General features: G+C 46.4%; 1 protein-coding gene across 1 annotated transcript in view; it reads left to right on the top strand.

The window, feature by feature from the left end:
- The window catches only part of LOC136577989 (uncharacterized), a 35,211-nt gene extending 15,556 nt beyond the window's left edge, over window positions 1–19,655 (top strand). Inside the window, exons 8-9 of the mRNA XM_066577900.1 lie at window positions 19,173–19,520; window positions 19,606–19,655. Coding sequence (XP_066433997.1) covers window positions 19,173–19,520; window positions 19,606–19,655 — 398 coding nt within the window. The remainder of the gene's footprint in view (window positions 1–19,172; window positions 19,521–19,605) is intronic.
- The last annotated feature ends 334 nt before the right edge of the window (window positions 19,656–19,989 follow it).

The following is a 19,989-nucleotide window of genomic DNA, read 5'->3' as shown; positions in this document are numbered from 1 at the left end:
GTACATCTCCCTCCTCATCTACCTTCAGACGACTACTGTCTGCCTCCTCCTAACACTAACAACTTCTCTTCCTGTCTATTTTCCCCGCGCTCACTCTGTAACTCCTCCTAACATCCTGCCTCGCCCTGCTCTTCTTCCCCGGCTTGCATCCCCCTCTACCAATCAGGGGTTTCTAATGACAGCAACCAATCCGGAGACAGATGTTGCCGGGTAGAATAGGTTATTGTCTGAGAAGAAAGGGGAAAGACAGTCTTTCTGGCAGGCAATACCAGAAATCAAACTACTAACAGCCACTTGTCTGTTTATGAGTTAGTGAGTCTCCTAGCTCGCCCCCCCACCCCCATGCAGTCATAGCCCCGCCCCAGTGATGTCATAGCCCCACCCCTGGTGCCATCTTAGCCCCACCCTGTCTCACTGTTATGGCAGGTCCTAACACTGAGAATACAACTAAATCTTTATTGTCAGACACACCTCAGCAGTCCTGACAGCATATATTTATTTTCAGCACCACTTCAGCACTATTCACCAATCAGGTTGCTGGAATTGTGAATTAGAACCAATCCGGTTGCTGGATTTGCTGAACTGACAGGAGACACTGACCTACCATCTCCACAGAGATCCGGCAGGCTGAAAGACCTGCAGTGACCTCACTGCTGTGGGAGGAGCCATTCTGGAGTTTGGTAGTACTGTATGCATATTAACACATTCTGCCGCAGTTCTCCGGTGCGGCCGATTCACCCAATCAGCTGGCTGGAATCGGCACACGTGACTACACAGCGTGCACGCGGATTGCCTGCAGCAGCCGTGTGCACTACACAGTACAGTTAAGCAGCCGTGCACTACACACTCCACTTAAGCAGCACGGGGTTAGGTTTAGGGTTAGGGTTCACTAAACCTAACCCTAACCCCAACCCTAAACCTAACCCTAAACACTAACCCTAAACCTTAACCCTAAAGCTTAACCCTAACCCCAACCCTAACCCTAAACACTAACCCTAAACCTAACCGTAAACCTAACCCTAAACCTAACCCTAAACCCTAACCCCGTGCTGCTTAAGTGTAGTGTGTAGTGCACGGCTGCTAAACTGTACTGTGTAGTGCACACGGCTGCTGCAGGCAATCCGCGTGCACGCTGTGTAGTCACGTGTGCCGATTCCAGCCAGCTGATTGGGTGAATCGGCCGCGCCGGAGAACTGCGGCAGAATGTGTTAATATGCGTACTGTATACTGGATAAGTCAACAGAAAGTACAGGACCTGTAATGACATCACCGCCATGTGATCACCTGTGTGGGTGGAGTCAGGGATCACATGACGAGAGGCTCATCACTGTATTCCCAGAGCTGTGAGTGTCATGTGTGCAGTCAGCATAAATGTAGTAGAGCTGTGAGTGGCTGTTCGTCTAATGTGCTGTGTGTGTAATGTGTATAGTCAGCATGGATGGATGTCATGTAGCAGAGCTGAGTTTGTAACATGCGCATGTACTGTGGCACAGCTGTATCTGTCATGCGCATATAAAGTAGCAGAGCTGTGATTGTACCATGCACATGTCATGTACCAAAGCTGTGTATGTGATAGTCATGTCATGTAGCAGAGCTGTGTCTGTCAGGCGCATGGCATGTAGCATACCTGTGTGTGTCTCTGTCACACACCCATGTACCACAGCTGTGTGTGTGACGTGCATGTAGCAAAGCTGTGTGGCGCATTGCAACACCAGAGACACTGGTACTATAATTTCCTAATAATTACTCGTATCTCCTAAGGAGTACATAAACGGGAGTTTAAGGACCAGTGACTATGTGACCATCCTGTAGGACCTCCCGGGCCACTACAACTGTCCTTAAATTTCAGGTTGTAGGAGTTATTAACATATTCTAGCAAATCCGGCAAGGACGCCCCTGCCACGATCCCAAATTAGTAAGAGATCGTTAATGAAGCGTCCACACAAGATAATGCCAGAGCGAAAGGGATTGGACCCGAAAAAACAGGTTTCCTCCCACAAGTATATTACTAGATGAGCTATAACAATAAATTCGTCAGTGTGGCGAGAATAACTGCTATAACTAGACTGGTGGTGCTCTAGTATCACAGTATCATGTGGGATACAGGAGTACAGCACCAGAACAACCAAGGCAATCCATGATCAGCTGATCAAGGGAGACTAGAAATATTATATAGTACCTGCTTACTATCACACAGGTAATCAGGTTGTGTTGCATGTATATCGCTATTACCTGTTGTAGCAGGCCAATATGCTACAAGATCCTGGTCCGTCCTTGTGGTAAATGGTCCATTCCTTTGCACAGAACCCCATCAGGGCTGTATTAATGACCGAACTGATGTAATCATCCTGAACCGCTCAGCTAATACTTATCCTGGGATGTAAACTGTTAATATTCCTCAGCAGGTTGTATTGGGGTGTTCAGCAGTATGTAGCTGTCCTGTATAGGAGTGTTCAGCGGTATGTAGCTGTGTTGTATAGGAGTGTTTAGCGGTATGTAGCTGTGCTGTATAGGAGTGTTCAGCGGTATGTAGCTGTGTTGTATAGGAGTGTTCAGTGGTCTGTAGCTGTGCTGTATAGGAGTGTTCAGTAGTCTGTAGCTGTGCTGTATAGGAGTGATCAGCGGTATGTAGCTGTGTTGTATAGGAGTGTTCAGTTTTATGTAGCTGTGCTATATAAGAGGTTTCAGCGGCATGTAGCTGTGCTGTATAGGAGTGCTCAGAGGTATGTAGCTGTGCTGTAGAGTGTTCAGCGGTATGTAGCTGTGCTGTAAAGGAGTGTTCAGCGGTTTGTAGCTGTGCTGTAAAGGAGTGTTCAGCGGTATGTAGCTGTGCTGTAAAGGAGTGTTCAGCGGTATGTAGCTGTGCTGTATAGGAGTGTTCAGCGGTATGTAGCTGTGCTGTATAGGAGTGTTCAGCGGTATGTAGCTGTGCTGTATAGGAGTGTTCAGCGGTATGTAGCTGTGCTGTATAGGAGTGTTTAGCGGTATGTAGCTGTGCTGTATAGGAGTGTTCAGCGGTATGTAGCTGTACTGTATAGGAGTGTTTAGCGGTATGTGGCTGTGCTGTATAGGAGTGTTTAGCGGTATGTAGCTGTGCTGTATAGGAGTGTTCAGCAGTATGTAGCTGTGCTGTATAGGAGTGTTCAGCGGTATGTAGCTGTGCTGTATAGGAGTGCTTAGCGGTATGTGGCTGTGCTGTATAGGAGTGTTCAGCTGTATGTAGCTGTGTTGTATAGGAGTGTTCAGTTTTATGTAGCTGTGCTATATAAGAGGTTTCAGCGGCATGTAGCTGTGCTGTATAGGAGTGCTCAGAGGTATGTAGCTGTGCTGTAGAGTGTTCAGCGGTATGTAGCTGTGCTGTAAAGGAGTGTTCAGCGGTTTGTAGCTGTGCTGTAAAGGAGTGTTCAGCGGTATGTAGCTGTGCTGTAAAGGAGTGTTCAGCGGTATGTAGCTGTGCTGTATAGGAGTGTTCAGCGGTATGTAGCTGTGCTGTATAGGAGTGTTCAGCGGTATGTAGCTGTGCTGTATAGGAGTGTTCAGCGGTATGTAGCTGTGCTGTATAGGAGTGTTTAGCGGTATGTAGCTGTGCTGTATAGGAGTGTTCAGCGGTATGTAGCTGTACTGTATAGGAGTGTTTAGCGGTATGTGGCTGTGCTGTATAGGAGTGTTTAGCGGTATGTAGCTGTGCTGTATAGGAGTGTTCAGCAGTATGTAGCTGTGCTGTATAGGAGTGTTCAGCGGTATGTAGCTGTGCTGTATAGGAGTGTTCAGCGGTATGTAGCTGTGTTGTATAGGAGTGCTTAGCGGTATGTAGCTGTGCTGTATAGGAGTGCTTAGCGGTATGTGGCTGTGCTGTATAGGAGTGTTCAGCGGTATGTAGCTGTGCTGTATAGGAAGATAGAGGAAAAGCGCTCACTTGAAGGATACTCCGGGATATAGTTGGTGAATGATCCCAATCTCTGATGGAGGACAGAAGTTCGTAGGTGCTGAGGACAATCTCATATAAATATGAGAGAGCGGTATGTAGCTGTGTTGTATAGGAGTGCTTAGCGGTATGTAGCTGTGCTGTATAGGAGTGCTTAGCGGTATGTAGCTGTGCTGTATAGGAGTGCTCAGAGGTATGTAGCTGTGCTGTAGAGTGTTCAGCGGTATGTAGCTGTGCTGTAAAGGAGTGTTCAGCGGTTTGTAGCTGTGCTGTAAAGGAGTGTTCAGCGGTATGTAGCTGTGCTGTATAGGAGTGTTCAGCGGTAGGTAGCTGTGCTGTATAGGAGTGTTCAGCGGTATGTAGCTGTGCTGTATAGGAGTGTTTAGCGGTATGTAGCTGTGCTGTATAGGAGTGTTCAGCGGTATGTAGCTGTACTGTATAGGAGTGTTTAGCGGTATGTGGCTGTGCTGTAAAGGAGTGTTCAGCAGTATGTAGCTGTGCTGTATAGGAGTGTTTAGCGGTATGTAGCTGTGCTGTATAGGAGTGTTCAGCGGTATGTAGCTGTGCTGTATAGGAGTGTTTAGCGGTATGTAGCTGTGCTGTATAGGAGTGCTTAGCTGTATGTGGCTGTGCTGTATAGGAGTGTTCAGCGGTATGTAGCTGTGTTGTATAGGAGTGTTCAGCGGTATGTAGCTGTGCTGTATAGAAGTGTTCAGCAGTATGTAGCTGTGTTGTATAGGAGTGCTTAGCGGTATGTGGCTGTGCTGTATAGGAGTGTTCAGCAGTATGTAGCTGTGTTGTATAGGAGTGTTCAGCGGTATGTAGCTGTGCTGTATAGAAGTGTTCAGCAGTATGTAGCTGTGCTGTATAGGAGTGTTCAGCGGTATGTAGCTGTGCTGTATACAAGTGTTCAGCGGTATGTAGCTGTGCTGTATAGGAGTGTTTAGCGGTATGTAGCTGTGCTGTATAGGAGTGCTTAGCGGTATGTGGCTGTGCTGTATAGGAGTGTTCAGCGGTATGTAGCTGTGCTGTATAGAACTGTTCAGCAGTATGTAGCTGTGTTGTATAGGAGTGCTTAGCGGTATGTGGCTGTGCTGTATAGGAGTGTTCAGCAGTATGTAGCTGTGTTGTATAGGAGTGTTCAGCGGTATGTAGCTGTGCTGTATAGAAGTGTTCAGCAGTATGTAGCTGTGCTGTATAGGAGTGTTCAGCGGTATGTAGCTGTGCTGTATACAAGTGTTCAGCGGTATGTAGCTGTGCTGTATAGGAGTGTTTAGCGGTATGTAGCTGTGCTGTATAGGAGTGCTTAGCGGTATGTGGCTGTGCTGTATAGGAGTGTTCAGCGGTATGTAGCTGTGCTGTATACAAGTGTTCAGCGGTATGTAGCTGTGCTGTATAGGAGTGTTTAGCGGTATGTAGCTGTGCTGTATAGGAGTGCTTAGCGGTATGTGGCTGTGCTGTATAGGAGTGTTCAGCGGTATGTAGCTGTGCTGTATAGGAGTGTTTAGCGGTATGTAGCTGTGCTGTATAGGAGTGCTTAGCGGTATGTGGCTGTGCTGTATAGGAGTGTTCAGCGGTATGTAGCTGTGCTGTATAGAAGTGTTCAGCAGTATGTAGCTGTGCTGTATAGGAGTGTTCAGCGGTATGTAGCTGTGCTGTATAGGAGTGTTCAGCGGTATGTAGCTGTGCTGTATAGGAGTGTTTAGCGGTATGTAGCTGTGCTGTATAGGAGTGCTTAGCGGTATGTGGCTGTGCTGTATAGGAGTGTTCAGCGGTATGTAGCTGTGCTGTATACAAGTGTTCAGCGGTATGTAGCTGTGCTGTATAGGAGTGTTTAGCGGTATGTAGCTGTGCTGTATAGGAGTGCTTAGCGGTATGTGGCTGTGCTGTATAGGAGTGTTCAGCGGTATGTAGCTGTGCTGTATAGGAGTGTTTAGCGGTATGTAGCTGTGCTGTATAGGAGTGCTTAGCGGTATGTGGCTGTGCTGTATAGGAGTGTTCAGCGGTATGTAGCTGTGCTGTATAGGAGTGTTCAGCGGTATGTAGCTGTGCTGTATAGAAGTGTTCAGCGGTATGTAGCTGTGCTGTATAGGAGTGTTCAGCGGTATGTAGCTGTGCTGTATAGAAGTGTTCAGCGGTATGTAGCTGTGCTGTATAGGAGTGCTTAGCGGTATGTAGCTGTGCTGTATAGGAGTGCTTAGCGGTATGTGGCTGTGCTGTATAGGAGTGTTCAGCGGTATGTAGCTGTGCTGTATAGGAAGATAGAGGAAAAGCGCTCACTTGAAGGATACTCCGGGATATAGTTGGTGAATGATCCCAATCTCTGATGGAGGACAGAAGTTCGTAGGTGCTGAGGACAATCTCATATAAATATGAGAGAGCGGTATGTAGCTGTGTTGTATAGGAGTGCTTAGCGGTATGTAGCTGTGCTGTATAGGAGTGCTTAGCGGTATGTAGCTGTGCTGTATAGGAGTGCTCAGAGGTATGTAGCTGTGCTGTAGAGTGTTCAGCGGTATGTAGCTGTGCTGTAAAGGAGTGTTCAGCGGTTTGTAGCTGTGCTGTAAAGGAGTGTTCAGCGGTATGTAGCTGTGCTGTATAGGAGTGTTCAGCGGTAGGTAGCTGTGCTGTATAGGAGTGTTCAGCGGTATGTAGCTGTGCTGTATAGGAGTGTTTAGCGGTATGTAGCTGTGCTGTATAGGAGTGTTCAGCGGTATGTAGCTGTACTGTATAGGAGTGTTTAGCGGTATGTGGCTGTGCTGTAAAGGAGTGTTCAGCAGTATGTAGCTGTGCTGTATAGGAGTGTTTAGCGGTATGTAGCTGTGCTGTATAGGAGTGTTCAGCGGTATGTAGCTGTGCTGTATAGGAGTGTTTAGCGGTATGTAGCTGTGCTGTATAGGAGTGCTTAGCTGTATGTGGCTGTGCTGTATAGGAGTGTTCAGCGGTATGTAGCTGTGTTGTATAGGAGTGTTCAGCGGTATGTAGCTGTGCTGTATAGAAGTGTTCAGCAGTATGTAGCTGTGTTGTATAGGAGTGCTTAGCGGTATGTGGCTGTGCTGTATAGGAGTGTTCAGCAGTATGTAGCTGTGTTGTATAGGAGTGTTCAGCGGTATGTAGCTGTGCTGTATAGAAGTGTTCAGCAGTATGTAGCTGTGCTGTATAGGAGTGTTCAGCGGTATGTAGCTGTGCTGTATACAAGTGTTCAGCGGTATGTAGCTGTGCTGTATAGGAGTGTTTAGCGGTATGTAGCTGTGCTGTATAGGAGTGTTCAGCGGTTTGTAGCTGTGCTGTATACAAGTGTTCAGCGGTATGTAGCTGTGCTGTATAGGAGTGTTTAGCGGTATGTAGCTGTGCTGTATAGGAGTGCTTAGCGGTATGTGGCTGTGCTGTATAGGAGTGTTCAGCGGTATGTAGCTGTGCTGTATAGGAGTGTTTAGCGGTATGTAGCTGTGCTGTATAGGAGTGCTTAGCGGTATGTGGCTGTGCTGTATAGGAGTGTTCAGCGGTATGTAGCTGTGCTGTATAGGAGTGTTCAGCGGTATGTAGCTGTGCTGTATAGAAGTGTTCAGCAGTATGTAGCTGTGCTGTATAGGAGTGTTCAGCGGTATGTAGCTGTGCTGTATAGAAGTGTTCAGCGGTATGTAGCTGTGCTGTATAGGAGTGTTTAGCGGTATGTAGCTGTGCTGTATAGGAGTGCTTAGCGGTATGTGGCTGTGCTGTATAGGAGTGTTCAGCGGTATGTAGCTGTGCAGTATAGGAAGATAGAGGAAAAGCGCTCACTTGAAGGATACTCCGGGATATAGTTGGTGAATGATCCCAATCTCTGATGGAGGACAGAAGTTCGTAGGTGCTGAGGACAATCTCATATAAATATGAGAGAGCGGCTAGAGGGGTACTCCAATCATAGCATGAAGGAGGAGAAGTAGGTAAAAAGAGAGAAAAAGGCCCTCAGCGCTCACACCATAAATACTCTTGAGAATTTCACATGTATACTCTTCAGTGTCTATGGTGTGAGCGCTGAGGGCCTTTTTCTCTCTTTTTACTTAGCTGTGCTGTATAGGAGTGTTCAGCGGTATGTACCTGTGCTGTATAGGAGTGTTTAGCGGTATGTAGCTGTGCTGTATAGGAGTGTTCAGCGGTATATAGCTGTGATGTATAGGAGTGTTCAGCGGTATGTAGCTGTGCTGTATAGGAGTGTTCAGCGGTATGTAGCTGTGTTGTATAGGAGTGTTCAGCGGTATGTGGCTGTGCTGTATAGGAGCGTTCAGCGGTATGTAGCTGTGCTGTATAGGAGTGTTCAGCGGTATGTAGCTGTGCTGTATAGGAGTGTTCAGCGGTATGTAGCTGTGCTGTATAGGAGTGTTCAGCGGTATGTAGCTGTGCTGTATAGGAGTGTTCAGCGGTATGTAGCTGTGCTGTATAGGAGTGTTCAGTGGTCTGTAGCTGTGCTGTATAGGAGTGTTCAGTAGTCTGTAGCTGTGCTGTATAGGAGTGTTCAGCTGTATGTAGCTGTGTTGTATAGGAGTGTTCAGTTTTATGTAGCTGTGCTATATAAGAGGTTTCAGCGGCATGTAGCTGTGCTGTATAGGAGTGCTCAGAGGTATGTAGCTGTGCTGTAGAGTGTTCAGCGGTATGTAGCTGTGCTGTAAAGGAGTGTTCAGCGGTTTGTAGCTGTGCTGTAAAGGAGTGTTCAGCGGTATGTAGCTGTGCTGTATAGGAGTGTTCAGCGGTAGGTAGCTGTGCTGTATAGGAGTGTTCAGCGGTATGTAGCTGTGCTGTATAGAAGTGTTTAGCGGTATGTAGCTGTGCTGTATAGGAGTGTTCAGCGGTATGTAGCTGTACTGTATAGGAGTGTTTAGCGGTATGTGGCTGTGCTGTATAGGAGTGTTTAGCGGTATGTATCTGTGCTGTAAAGGAGTGTTCAGCAGTATGTAGCTGTGCTGTATAGGAGTGTTCAGCGGTATGTAGCTGTGCTGTATAGGAGTGTTTAGCGGTATGTAGCTGTGTTGTATAGGAGTGTTTAGCGGTATGTAGCTGTGCTGTATAGGAGTGTTTAGCGGTATGTAGCTGTGCTGTATAGGAGTGTTCAGCGGTATGTAGCTGTGCTGTATAGGAGTGTTTAGCGGTATGTAGCTGTGTTGTATAGGAGTGTTTAGCGGTATGTAGCTGTGCTGTATAGGAGTGTTTAGCGGTATGTAGCTGTGCTGTATAGGAGTGTTCAGCGGTATGTAGCTGTGCTGTATAGGAGTGTTTAGCGGTATGTAGCTGTGCTGTATAGGAGTGCTTAGCGGTATGTGGCTGTGCTGTATAGGAGTGTTCAGCGGTATGTAGCTGTGTTGTATAGGAGTGTTCAGCGGTATGTAGCTGTGCTGTATAGAAGTGTTCAGCAGTATGTAGCTGTGTTGTATAGGAGTGCTTAGCGGTATGTGGCTGTGCTGTATAGGAGTGTTCAGCAGTATGTAGCTGTGTTGTATAGGAGTGTTCAGCGGTATGTAGCTGTGCTGTATAGAAGTGTTCAGCAGTATGTAGCTGTGCTGTATAGGAGTGTTCAGCGGTATGTAGCTGTGCTGTATACAAGTGTTCAGCGGTATGTAGCTGTGCTGTATAGGAGTGTTTAGCGGTATGTAGCTGTGCTGTATAGGAGTGCTTAGCGGTATGTGGCTGTGCTGTATAGGAGTGTTCAGCGGTATGTAGCTGTGCTGTATACAAGTGTTCAGCGGTATGTAGCTGTGCTGTATAGGAGTGTTTAGCGGTATGTAGCTGTGCTGTATAGGAGTGCTTAGCGGTATGTGGCTGTGCTGTATAGGAGTGTTCAGCGGTATGTAGCTGTGCTGTATAGGAGTGTTTAGCGGTATGTAGCTGTGCTGTATAGGAGTGCTTAGCGGTATGTGGCTGTGCTGTATAGGAGTGTTCAGCGGTATGTAGCTGTGCTGTATAGGAGTGTTCAGCGGTATGTAGCTGTGCTGTATAGAAGTGTTCAGCAGTATGTAGCTGTGCTGTATAGGAGTGTTCAGCGGTATGTAGCTGTGCTGTATAGAAGTGTTCAGCGGTATGTAGCTGTGCTGTATAGGAGTGTTTAGCGGTATGTAGCTGTGCTGTATAGGAGTGCTTAGCGGTATGTGGCTGTGCTGTATAGGAGTGTTCAGCGGTATGTAGCTGTGCAGTATAGGAAGATAGAGGAAAAGCGCTCACTTGAAGGATACTCCGGGATATAGTTGGTGAATGATCCCAATCTCTGATGGAGGACAGAAGTTCGTAGGTGCTGAGGACAATCTCATATAAATATGAGAGAGCGGCTAGAGGGGTACTCCAATCATAGCATGAAGGAGGAGAAGTAGGTAAAAAGAGAGAAAAAGGCCCTCAGCGCTCACACCATAAATACTCTTGAGAATTTCACATGTATACTCTTCAGTGTCTATGGTGTGAGCGCTGAGGGCCTTTTTCTCTCTTTTTACTTAGCTGTGCTGTATAGGAGTGTTCAGCGGTATGTAGCTGTGCTGTATAGGAGTGTTTAGCGGTATGTAGCTGTGCTGTATAGGAGTGTTCAGCGGTATATAGCTGTGATGTATAGGAGTGTTCAGCGGTATGTAGCTGTGCTGTATAGGAGTGTTCAGCGGTATGTAGCTGTGTTGTATAGGAGTGTTCAGCGGTATGTGGCTGTGCTGTATAGGAGCGTTCAGCGGTATGTAGCTGTGCTGTATAGGAGTGTTCAGTGGTATGTAGCTGTGCTGTATAGGAGTGTTCAGCGGTATGTAGCTGTGCTGTATAGGAGTGTTCAGCGGTATATAGCTGTGCTGTATAGGAGTGTTCAGTGGTCTGTAGCTGTGCTGTATAGGAGTGTTCAGTAGTCTGTAGCTGTGCTGTATAGGAGTGTTCAGCAGTATGTAGCTGTGCTGTATAGATAGGAGTGTTCAGCTGTATGTAGCTGTGTTGTATAGGAGTGTTCAGTTTTATGTAGCTGTGCTATATAAGAGGTTTCAGCGGCATGTAGCTGTGCTGTATAGGAGTGCTCAGAGGTATGTAGCTGTGCTGTATAGGAGTGCTCAGAGGTATGTAGCTGTGCTGTAGAGTGTTCAGCGGTATGTAGCTGTGCTGTAAAGGATTGTTCAGCGGTTTGTAGCTGTGCTGTAAAGGAGTGTTCAGCGGTATGTAGCTGTGCTGTATAGGAGTGTTCAGCGGTATGTAGCTGTGCTGTATAGGAGTGTTTAGCGGTATGTAGCTGTGCTGTATAGGAGTGTTCAGCGGTATGTAGCTGTGCTGTATAGGAGTGTTTAGCGGTATGTAGCTGTGTTGTATAGGAGTGTTTAGCGGTATGTAGCTGTGTTGTATAGGAGTGTTTAGCGGTATGTAGCTGTGCTGTATAGGAGTGTTTAGCGGTATGTAGCTGTGCTGTATAGGAGTGTTCAGCGGTATGTAGCTGTGCTGTATAGGAGTGTTTAGCGGTATGTAGCTGTGCTGTATAGGAGTGCTTAGCGGTATGTGGCTGTGCTTTATAGGAGTGTTCAGCGGTATGTAGCTGTGTTGTATAGGAGTGTTCAGCGATATGTAGCTGTGCTGTATAGAAGTGTTCAGCAGTATGTAGCTGTGTTGTATAGGAGTGCTTAGCGGTATGTAGCTGTGCTGTATAGGAGTGCTTAGCGGTATGTGGCTGTGCTGTATAGGAGTGTTCAGCGGTATGTAGCTGTGCTGTATAGGAAGATAGAGGAAAAGCGCTCACTTGAAGGATACTCCGGGATATAGTTGGTGAATGATCCCAATCTCTGATGGAGGACAGAAGTTCGTAGGTGCTGAGGACAATCTCATATAAATATGAGAAAGCGGCTAGAGGGGTACTCCAATCATAGCATGAAGGAGGAGAAGTAGGTAAAAAGAGAGAAAAAGGCCCTCAGCGCTCACACCATAAATACTCTTGAGAATTTCACATGTATACTCTTCAGTGTCTATGGTGTGAGCGCTGAGGGCCTTTTTCTCTCTTTTTACTTAGCTGTGCTGTATAGGAGTGTTCAGCGGTTTGTAGCTATGCTGTATAGGAGTGTTCAGCGGTTTGTAGCTGTGCTGTATAGGAGTGTTCAGCAGTATGTACCTGTGCTGTATAGGAGTGTTTAGCGGTATGTGGCTGTGCTGTATTGGAGTGTTCAGCGGTATGTAGCTGTACTGTATAGGAGTGTTTAGCGGTATGTAGCTGTGCTGTATAGGAGTGTTTAGCAGCATTTACTTGTGCCGTATAGGAGTGTTCAACTTTATGTAGCTGTGCTATATAGGAGTCTTCAGCGGTATGTAGCTGTGCTGTATAGGAGTGTTTAGCGGTATGTGGCTGTGCTGTATAGGAGTGTTCAGCGGTATGTAGCTGTGCTGTATAGGAGTGTTCAACTTTATGTAGCTGTGCCGTATAGGAGTGTTCAGCGGTATGTAGCTGTGCCGCATAGGAGTGTTCAGCGGTATGTATCTGTGCTGTATAGGAGTGTTTAGCAGTATGTGGCTGTGCTGTATAGGAGTGTTCAGCGGTATGTAGCTGTGCTGTATACGAGTGTTTAGCGGTATGTAGCTGTGTTGTATAGGAGTGTTCAGCGGTATGTAGCTGTGCTGTATAGGAGTGTTCAGCGGTATGTATCTGTGCTGTATAGGAGTGTTTAGCGGTATGTGGCTGTGCTGTATAGGAGTGTTTAGCGGTATGTAGCTGTGCTGTATAGGAGTGTTCAACTTTATGTAGCTGTGCTGTATAGGAGTGTTCAGCGGTATGTAGCTGTGCTGTATAGGAGTGTTTAGCGGTATGTGGCTGTGCTGTATAGGAGTGTTCAGCGGTTTGTAGCTGTGCTGTATAGGAGTGTTCAGCGGTATGTAGCTGTGCCGTGTAGGAGTGTTTCGCGGTATGTAGCTGTGCTATGTAGAAGTTTTTGGTGGTTTATAGCTGTGCTATATAGGAGTGTTCAGCGGTATGTAGCTGTGCTGTATAGAAGTGTTCAGCGGTATGTAGCTGTGCTGTATAGAAGTGTTCAGCGGTATGTAGCTGTGCTGTATAGAAGTGTTCAGTGGTATGTAGCTGTGCTGTATAGGAGTGTTCAGCGGTATGTAGCTGTGCTGTATAGAAGTGTTCAGTGGTATGTAGCTGTGCTGTATAGGAGTGTTCAGCGGTATGTAGCTGTACTGTATAGAAGTGTTCAGTGGTATGTAGCTGTGCTGTATAGAAGCGTTCAGCGGTATGTAGCTGTGCTGTATAGAAGTGTTCAGCGGTATGTAGCTGTGCTGTATAGAAGTGTTCAGCGGTATGTAGCTGTGCTGTATAGGAGTGTTCAGCGGTATGTGGCTCTGCTGTATATGAGTGTTCAACGGTGTATAGCTGTTCTGTATAGGAGCGTTCAGCGGTATGTAGCTGTGCTGTATAGGAGTGTTCAGTGGTTTGTAGCTAAGCTGTATAGGAGTGTTCAGCGGTATGTAGCTGTGCTGTATAGGAGTGTTCAGCGGTATGTAGCTGTGCTGTGTTTAAGTTTTTAGTGGTATATAGCTGTGCTGTATAGGAGTGTTCAGCGGTATGTAGCTGTGCTGTATAGAAGTGTTCAGCGGTATGTAGCTGTGCTGTATAGAAGTGTTCAGCGGTATGTAGCTGTGCTGTATAGAAGTGTTCAGCGGTATGTAGCTGTGCTGTATAGAAGTGTTCAGCGGTATGTAGCTGTGCTGTATAGCAGCGTTCAGCGGTATGTAGCTGTGCTGTATAGAAGTGTTCAGTGGTATGTAGCTGTGCTGTATAGGAGTGTTCAGCGGTATGTAGCTGTGCTGTATAGGAGTGTTCAGCGGTATGTAGCTGTGCTGTATAGGAGTGTTCAGCGGTATGTAGCTGTGCTGTATAGGAGTGTTCAACTTTATGTAGCTGTGCCGTATAGGAGTGTTCAGCGGTATGTAGCTGTGCCGTATAGGAGTGTTCAGCGGTATGTATCTGTGCTGTATAGGAGTGTTTAGCAGTATGTGGCTGTGCTGTATAGGAGTGTTCAGCGGTATGTAGCTGTGCTGTATACGAGTGTTTAGCGGTATGTAGCTGTGTTGTATAGGAGTGTTCAGCGGTATGTAGCTGTGCTGTATACGAGTGTTCAGTGGTATGTAGCTGTGTTGTATAGGAGTGTTCAGCGGTATGTAGCTGTGCCGTATAGGAGTGTTCAGCGGTATGTATCTGTGCTGTATAGGAGTGTTTAGCGGTATGTGGCTGTGCTGTATAGGAGTGTTCAGCGGTATGTAGCTGTGCTGTATACGAGTGTTTAGCGGTATGCAGCTGTGTTGTATAGGAGTGTTCAGCGGTATTTAGCTGTGCTGTATACGAGTGTTCAGTGGTATGTAGCTGTGTTGTATAGGAGTGTTCAGTGGTATGTAGCTGTGTTGTATAGGAGTGTTCAGCGGTATGTATCTGTGCTGTATAGGAGTGTTTAGCGGTATGTGGCTGTGCTGTATAGGAGTGTTCAGCGGTATGTAGCTGTGCTGTATACGAGTGTTTAGCGGTATGTAGCTGTGCTGTATAGGAGTGTTCAACTTTATGTAGCTGTGCTGTATAGGAGTGTTCAGCGGTATGTAGCTGTGCTGTATAGGAGTGTTTAGCGGTATGTGGCTGTGCTGTATAGGAGTGTTGAGCGGTTTGTAGCTGTGCTGTATAGGAGTGTTCAGCGGTATGTAGCTGTGCTGTGTAGGAGTGTTCAGCGGTATGTAGCTGTGCTATGTAGAAGTTTTTGGTGGTTTATAGCTGTGCTATATAGGAGTGTTCAGCGGTATGTAGCTGTGCTGTATAGAAGTGTTCAGCGGTATGTAGCTGTGCTGTATAGAAGTGTTCAGCGGTATGTAGCTGTGCTGTATAGAAGTGTTTAGTGGTATGTAGCTGTGCTGTATAGGAGTGTTCAGCGGTATGTAGCTGTGCTGTATAGAAGTGTTCAGCGGTATGTAGCTGTGCTGTATAGGAGTGTTCAGCGGTATGTAGCTGTACTGTATAGAAGTGTTCAGTGGTATGTAGCTGTGCTGTATAGAAGCGTTCAGCGGTATGTAGCTGTGCTGTATAGAAGTGTTCAGTGGTATGTAGCTGTGCTGTATAGAAGTGTTCAGCGGTATGTAGCTGTGCTGTATAGGAGTGTTCAGCGGTATGTGGCTCTGCTGTATATGAGTGTTCAACGGTGTATAGCTGTTCTGTATAGGAGCGTTCAGCGGTATGTAGCTGTGCTGTATAGGAGTGTTCAGTGGTTTGTAGCTAAGCTGTATAGGAGTGTTCAGCGGTATGTAGCTGTGCTGTATAGGAGTGTTCAGCGGTATGTAGCTGTGCTGTGTTTACATTTTTAGTGGTATATAGCTGTGCTGTATAGGAGTGTTCAGCGGTATGTAGCTGTGCTGTATAGAAGTGTTCAGCGGTATGTAGCTGTGCTGTATAGAAGTGTTCAGCGGTATGTAGCTGTGCTGTATAGAAGTGTTCAGCGGTATGTAGCTGTGCTGTATAGAAGTGTTCAGCGGTATGTAGCTGTGCTGTATAGCAGCGTTCAGCGGTATGTAGCTGTGCTGTATAGAAGTGTTCAGTGGTATGTAGCTGTGCTGTATAGGAGTGTTCAGCGGTATGTAGCTGTGCTGTATAGGAGTGTTCAGCGGTATGTAGCTGTGCTGTATAGGAGTGTTCAGCGGTATGTAGTGTGCTGTGTAGAAGTTTTTAGTGGTATATAGCTGTGTTGTATAGGAGTGTTCAGCGGTATGTGGCTGTGCTGTATAGAAGTGTTCAGCGGTATGTAGCTGTGCTGTATAGAAGTGTTCAGCGGTATGTAGCTGTGCTGTATAGAAGTGTTCAGCGGTATGTAGCTGTGCTGTATAGAAGTGTTCAGCGGTATGTAGCTGTGCTGTATAGAAGTGTTCAGCGGTATGTAGCTGTGCTGTATAGAAGTGTTCAGCGGTATGTAGCTGTGCTGTATAGAAGTGTTCAGCGGTATGTAGCTGTGCTGTATAGAAGTGTTCAGCGGTATGTAGCTGTGCTGTATAGAAGCGTTCAGCGGTATGTAGCTGTGCTGTATAGAAGTGTTTAGTGGTATGTAGCTGTGCTGTATAGGCGTGTTCAGCGGTATGTAGCTGTGCTGAATAAGAATGTTTAACGGTATGTCGCTGTGCTGAATAGGAATGTTCAGCCGTACGGCGGTGGCGCGCAAGCAGTTGTGAACGGGCGGAGGCGTGTTTGGAGTGTGATCTAGTCAATCTTCACTACTTCCAGAAGTAAATTGTACATCCCCATTAGGATGAGCTCTATGCTCCATGATACAAAAGTATACAAGGTAAATAATATAAAGAAGGACAATGTACAGCTATAAAAGCACCTGGACAAGCTGGGGGCTTGGGTAGAAAAATGGCAAATAAAGTTCAATGTTGATAAATGTAAGATTATACACATGGGCAGGAGGAACGGATGTCACCAATATACACTTAATGGGGTACCGCTAGGGAAAAGGGATATGGAAAAAGACCTGGGGATACTAGTGGACTGTAGATTTAACTGCAGTAACCAATGCCAGTCAGCTGCCGCAAAAGCAAATAAAGTCCTGGGGTGCATTAAAAAAAGTTTAGGGGCAAAGGACGAGAACATTATCCTCCCATTATATAAGGCACTTGTCAGGCCTCACATGGAATACTGCGTACAGTTCTGAACACCGGTGCTCAGGAAAGATGCTACAGTACTGGAGGGGGTTCAAAGAAGAGCAACTAAACTAATACATGGAATGACGGGGCTGGAATACCCAGAGAGGCTATCCAAATTGGGATTATTCACCCTGGAAAAAAATGGTTAAGAGGCGCTCACATAACCTGTATAAATACATTAGGGGACGATACAAGGATCTCTCCCATGATCTGTTTATACCAGGACTGCGTCAGTAACAAGAGGACATCCGCTACGTCTAGAAGAAAGCTGGTTTCATCACCAACATAGAAAAGGGTTCTTTACTGTAAGAGCAGTGAGACTGTGGAACTCTCTGCCTGAGGACGTGGTAATGGCAAAATCCATAGGAGTTTAAGAGGGAACTAGATGTCTTTCTACAGCACTATGATATTACAGGATATAGACATTAGGTGACCAGCGGGGTTGATGATCTTAAATGTTGATGCAGGGATGACTCTGGCTGCCATTATGGAGTCAGGATGGAATTGCCTGCCTATGGACCAACAAGGAAGGGGTTGAAACAGGCTGAACTAGATGGACATTGTTTTCATTCGGCCTAACATACTATGTTACTATGGTATGTAGCTGTGCTGTATAGGAGTGCTCAGAGGTATGTAGCTGTGCTGTATAGGAGTGTTCAGCGGTATGTAGCTGTGCTGTATAGGAGTGTTCAGCGGTATGTAGCTGTGCTGTATAGGAGTGTTCAGAGGCATGTAGCCTTGCTGTATAGGAGTGTTCAGCGGCATGTAGCTGTGCTGTATAGGAGTGTTCAGTGGTATGTAGCTGTGCTGTATAGGAGTGTTTAGTGGTATGTAGCCTTGCTGTATAGGAGTGTTCAGAGGCATGTAGCCTTGCTGTATAGGAGTGTTCAGCGGTATGTAGCTGTGCTGTATAGGAGTGTTCAGTGGTATGTAGCTGTGCTGTATAGGAGTGTTCAGCGGTATGTAGCTGTGCTGTATAGGAGAGTTCAGTTGTATGTAGCTGTGCTGTATAGGAGAGTTTAGTTGTATGTAACTGTGCTGTATAAGAGTTTTCAGCGGTATGTAGCTGTGCTGTATAGGAGTGTTCAGAGGCATGTAGCCTTGCTGTATAGGAGTGTTCAGCGGCATGTAGCTGTGCTGTATAGGAGTGTTCAGTGGTATGTAGCTGTGCTGTATAGGAGTGTTTAGTGGTATGTAGCTGTGCTGTATAGGAGTGTTCAGAGGCATGTAGCCTTGCTGTATAGGAGTGTTCAGCGGTATGTAGCTGTGCTGTATAGGAGTGTTCAGTGGTATGTAGCTGTGCTGTATAGGAGTGTTCAGTGGTATGTAGCTGTGCTGTATAGGAGTGTTTAGTGGTATGTAGCTGTGCTGTATAGGAGTGTTCAGAGGCATGTAGCCTTGCTGTATAGGAGTGTTCAGCGGTATGTAGCTGTGCTGTATAGGAGTGTTCAGTGGTATGTAGCTGTGCTGTATAGGAGTGTTCAGTGGTATGTAGCTGTGCTGTAGGAGTGTTCAGTGGCTTGTAGCTGTGCCGGTTGGAGTGTTCAGCGGTATGTAGCTGTGCTATATAGGAGTGTTCAGAGGCATGTAGCCGTGCTGTATAGGAGTGTTCAGAGGCATGTAGCCTTGCTGTATAGGAGTGTTCAGAGGCATGTAGCCTTGCTGTATAGGAGTGTTCAGTGGTATGTAGCTGTGCTGTATAGGAGTGTTCAGTGGTATGTAGCTGTGCTGTAGGAGTGTTCAGTGGCTTGTAGCTGTGCCGTTTGGAGTGTTCAGCGGTATGTAGCTGTGCTATATAGGAGTGTTCAGCGGTATGTAGCTGTGCTATATAGGAGTGTTCAGAGGCATGTAGCCTTGCTGTATAGGAGTGTTCAGAGGCATGTAGCCTTGCTGTATAGGAGTGTTCAGCGGTATGTAGCTGTGCTGTATAGGAGTGTTCAGTGGTATGTAGCTGTGCTGTATAGGAGTGTTCAGAGGCATGTAGCCTTGCTGTATAGGAGTGTTCAGCGGTATGTAGCTGTGCTGTATAGGAGTGTTCAGTGGTATGTAGCTGTGCTGTATAGGAGTGTTCAGTGGTATGTAGCTGTGCTGTGTAGGAGTGTTCAGCAGTATGTAGCTGTGCCGTTTGGAGTGTTCAGCGGTATGTAGCTGTGCTGTATAGGAGTGTTCAGCGGTATGTAGCTGTGCTGTATAGGAGTGTTCAGTGGTATGTAGCTGTGCTGTATAGGAGTGTTCAGTGGTATGTAGCTGTGCTGTATAGGAGTGTTCAGTGGTATGTGGCTGTACCGTATAGGAGTAGTCAGTGGTTTGTAGCCACGCTGTAAAGGAGTGTTCAAAAGTATGTGGCTGTGTGGTAATCACCTACCTTTTGGGGTTCAGCCTGATATCCGGGTGCAGGTTGCTCCTCTCTGATCTTCTACAACCTGTGATGAGAGGGAGCAGCAATGTGGAATCTACTGTAGTCATTGTCCTCTGTCTGTGGATCCACTGTATAGTTATTTTGTGGATTTAATTCATCATTTCCTGTGCAATGTATTAGTATTTCTGTATATATTATATTATATTATATATCTGTGACCAGATCATGTAACACTGAATCCTTCACTCCCTGCAGATTACCCGTATCGTCCTGTAGTGAACATACAGGTACCACGCCTATATAATAACTCTGAGGCCTCGCTGGAATGTACCGTCTCCAACTGCTTTCCAGATGTAATAAGTGGGACGTGGATCAAGAAGGACAGACAATCCGGAGACACACATCACATAGCTGGAGATGGGGCGTACAGGATCTCCCACCATGAGTTAGGCAGACAGCCCAATAATACATACTCCTATAAGTCGTGCCTGATCTTCACCCCCTCTGTGGAATCGCATCAGGGTGCAGAATTCATCTTCCAGGTGGAACATCCGAGTCTTGAGCACCCGATGCAGAAGAGTACGGGAGCGCTGCAGATAGCTGGTGAGTATCAGACACTGCATCATAGAGGGAGGTCAAATGGAAGTCCGGATCATCCTGATTATTTCCATCTATGAATATATTCTAGAACATCAGCATTTCTCTGACGTAGTGATCATGATGTACAAAGCAGGATAATGTAATGTCAGGAAGCTGCAGCCTAAAAAGGGCGACTACCCACTACAGTTTTTTTTCACTGCGAAATTCGCAGCGTTTTTCTTTCTCCAAGGGTCTATGGGACTTTTAATGTTAAAATCGTGATCGCGCAAAATCGCGAGTTCACGGTAAATTGCGATTTTAACATTAACAAGTCCCATAGACCCCTGCAGAAAAAAACGCTGCAAATTTTGCAGTGAAAATGAACTGTAGTGGGTAGTCACCCTTACTGGGACAGGATTATAGGAGTATGTTCACACGTGGCAGACTTGTTGCAGAAATATCTGTGAGGGCTCTTACCCACTGGCAATAGACT

Source organism: Eleutherodactylus coqui, chromosome 8, assembly GCF_035609145.1.
Source record: "Eleutherodactylus coqui strain aEleCoq1 chromosome 8, aEleCoq1.hap1, whole genome shotgun sequence".
NCBI classification, from domain to species: Eukaryota; Metazoa; Chordata; class Amphibia; order Anura; family Eleutherodactylidae; genus Eleutherodactylus; species Eleutherodactylus coqui.
Note: the sequence above shows the minus strand (reverse complement) of the source record. Positions and strands in the feature narration are given on the sequence as shown.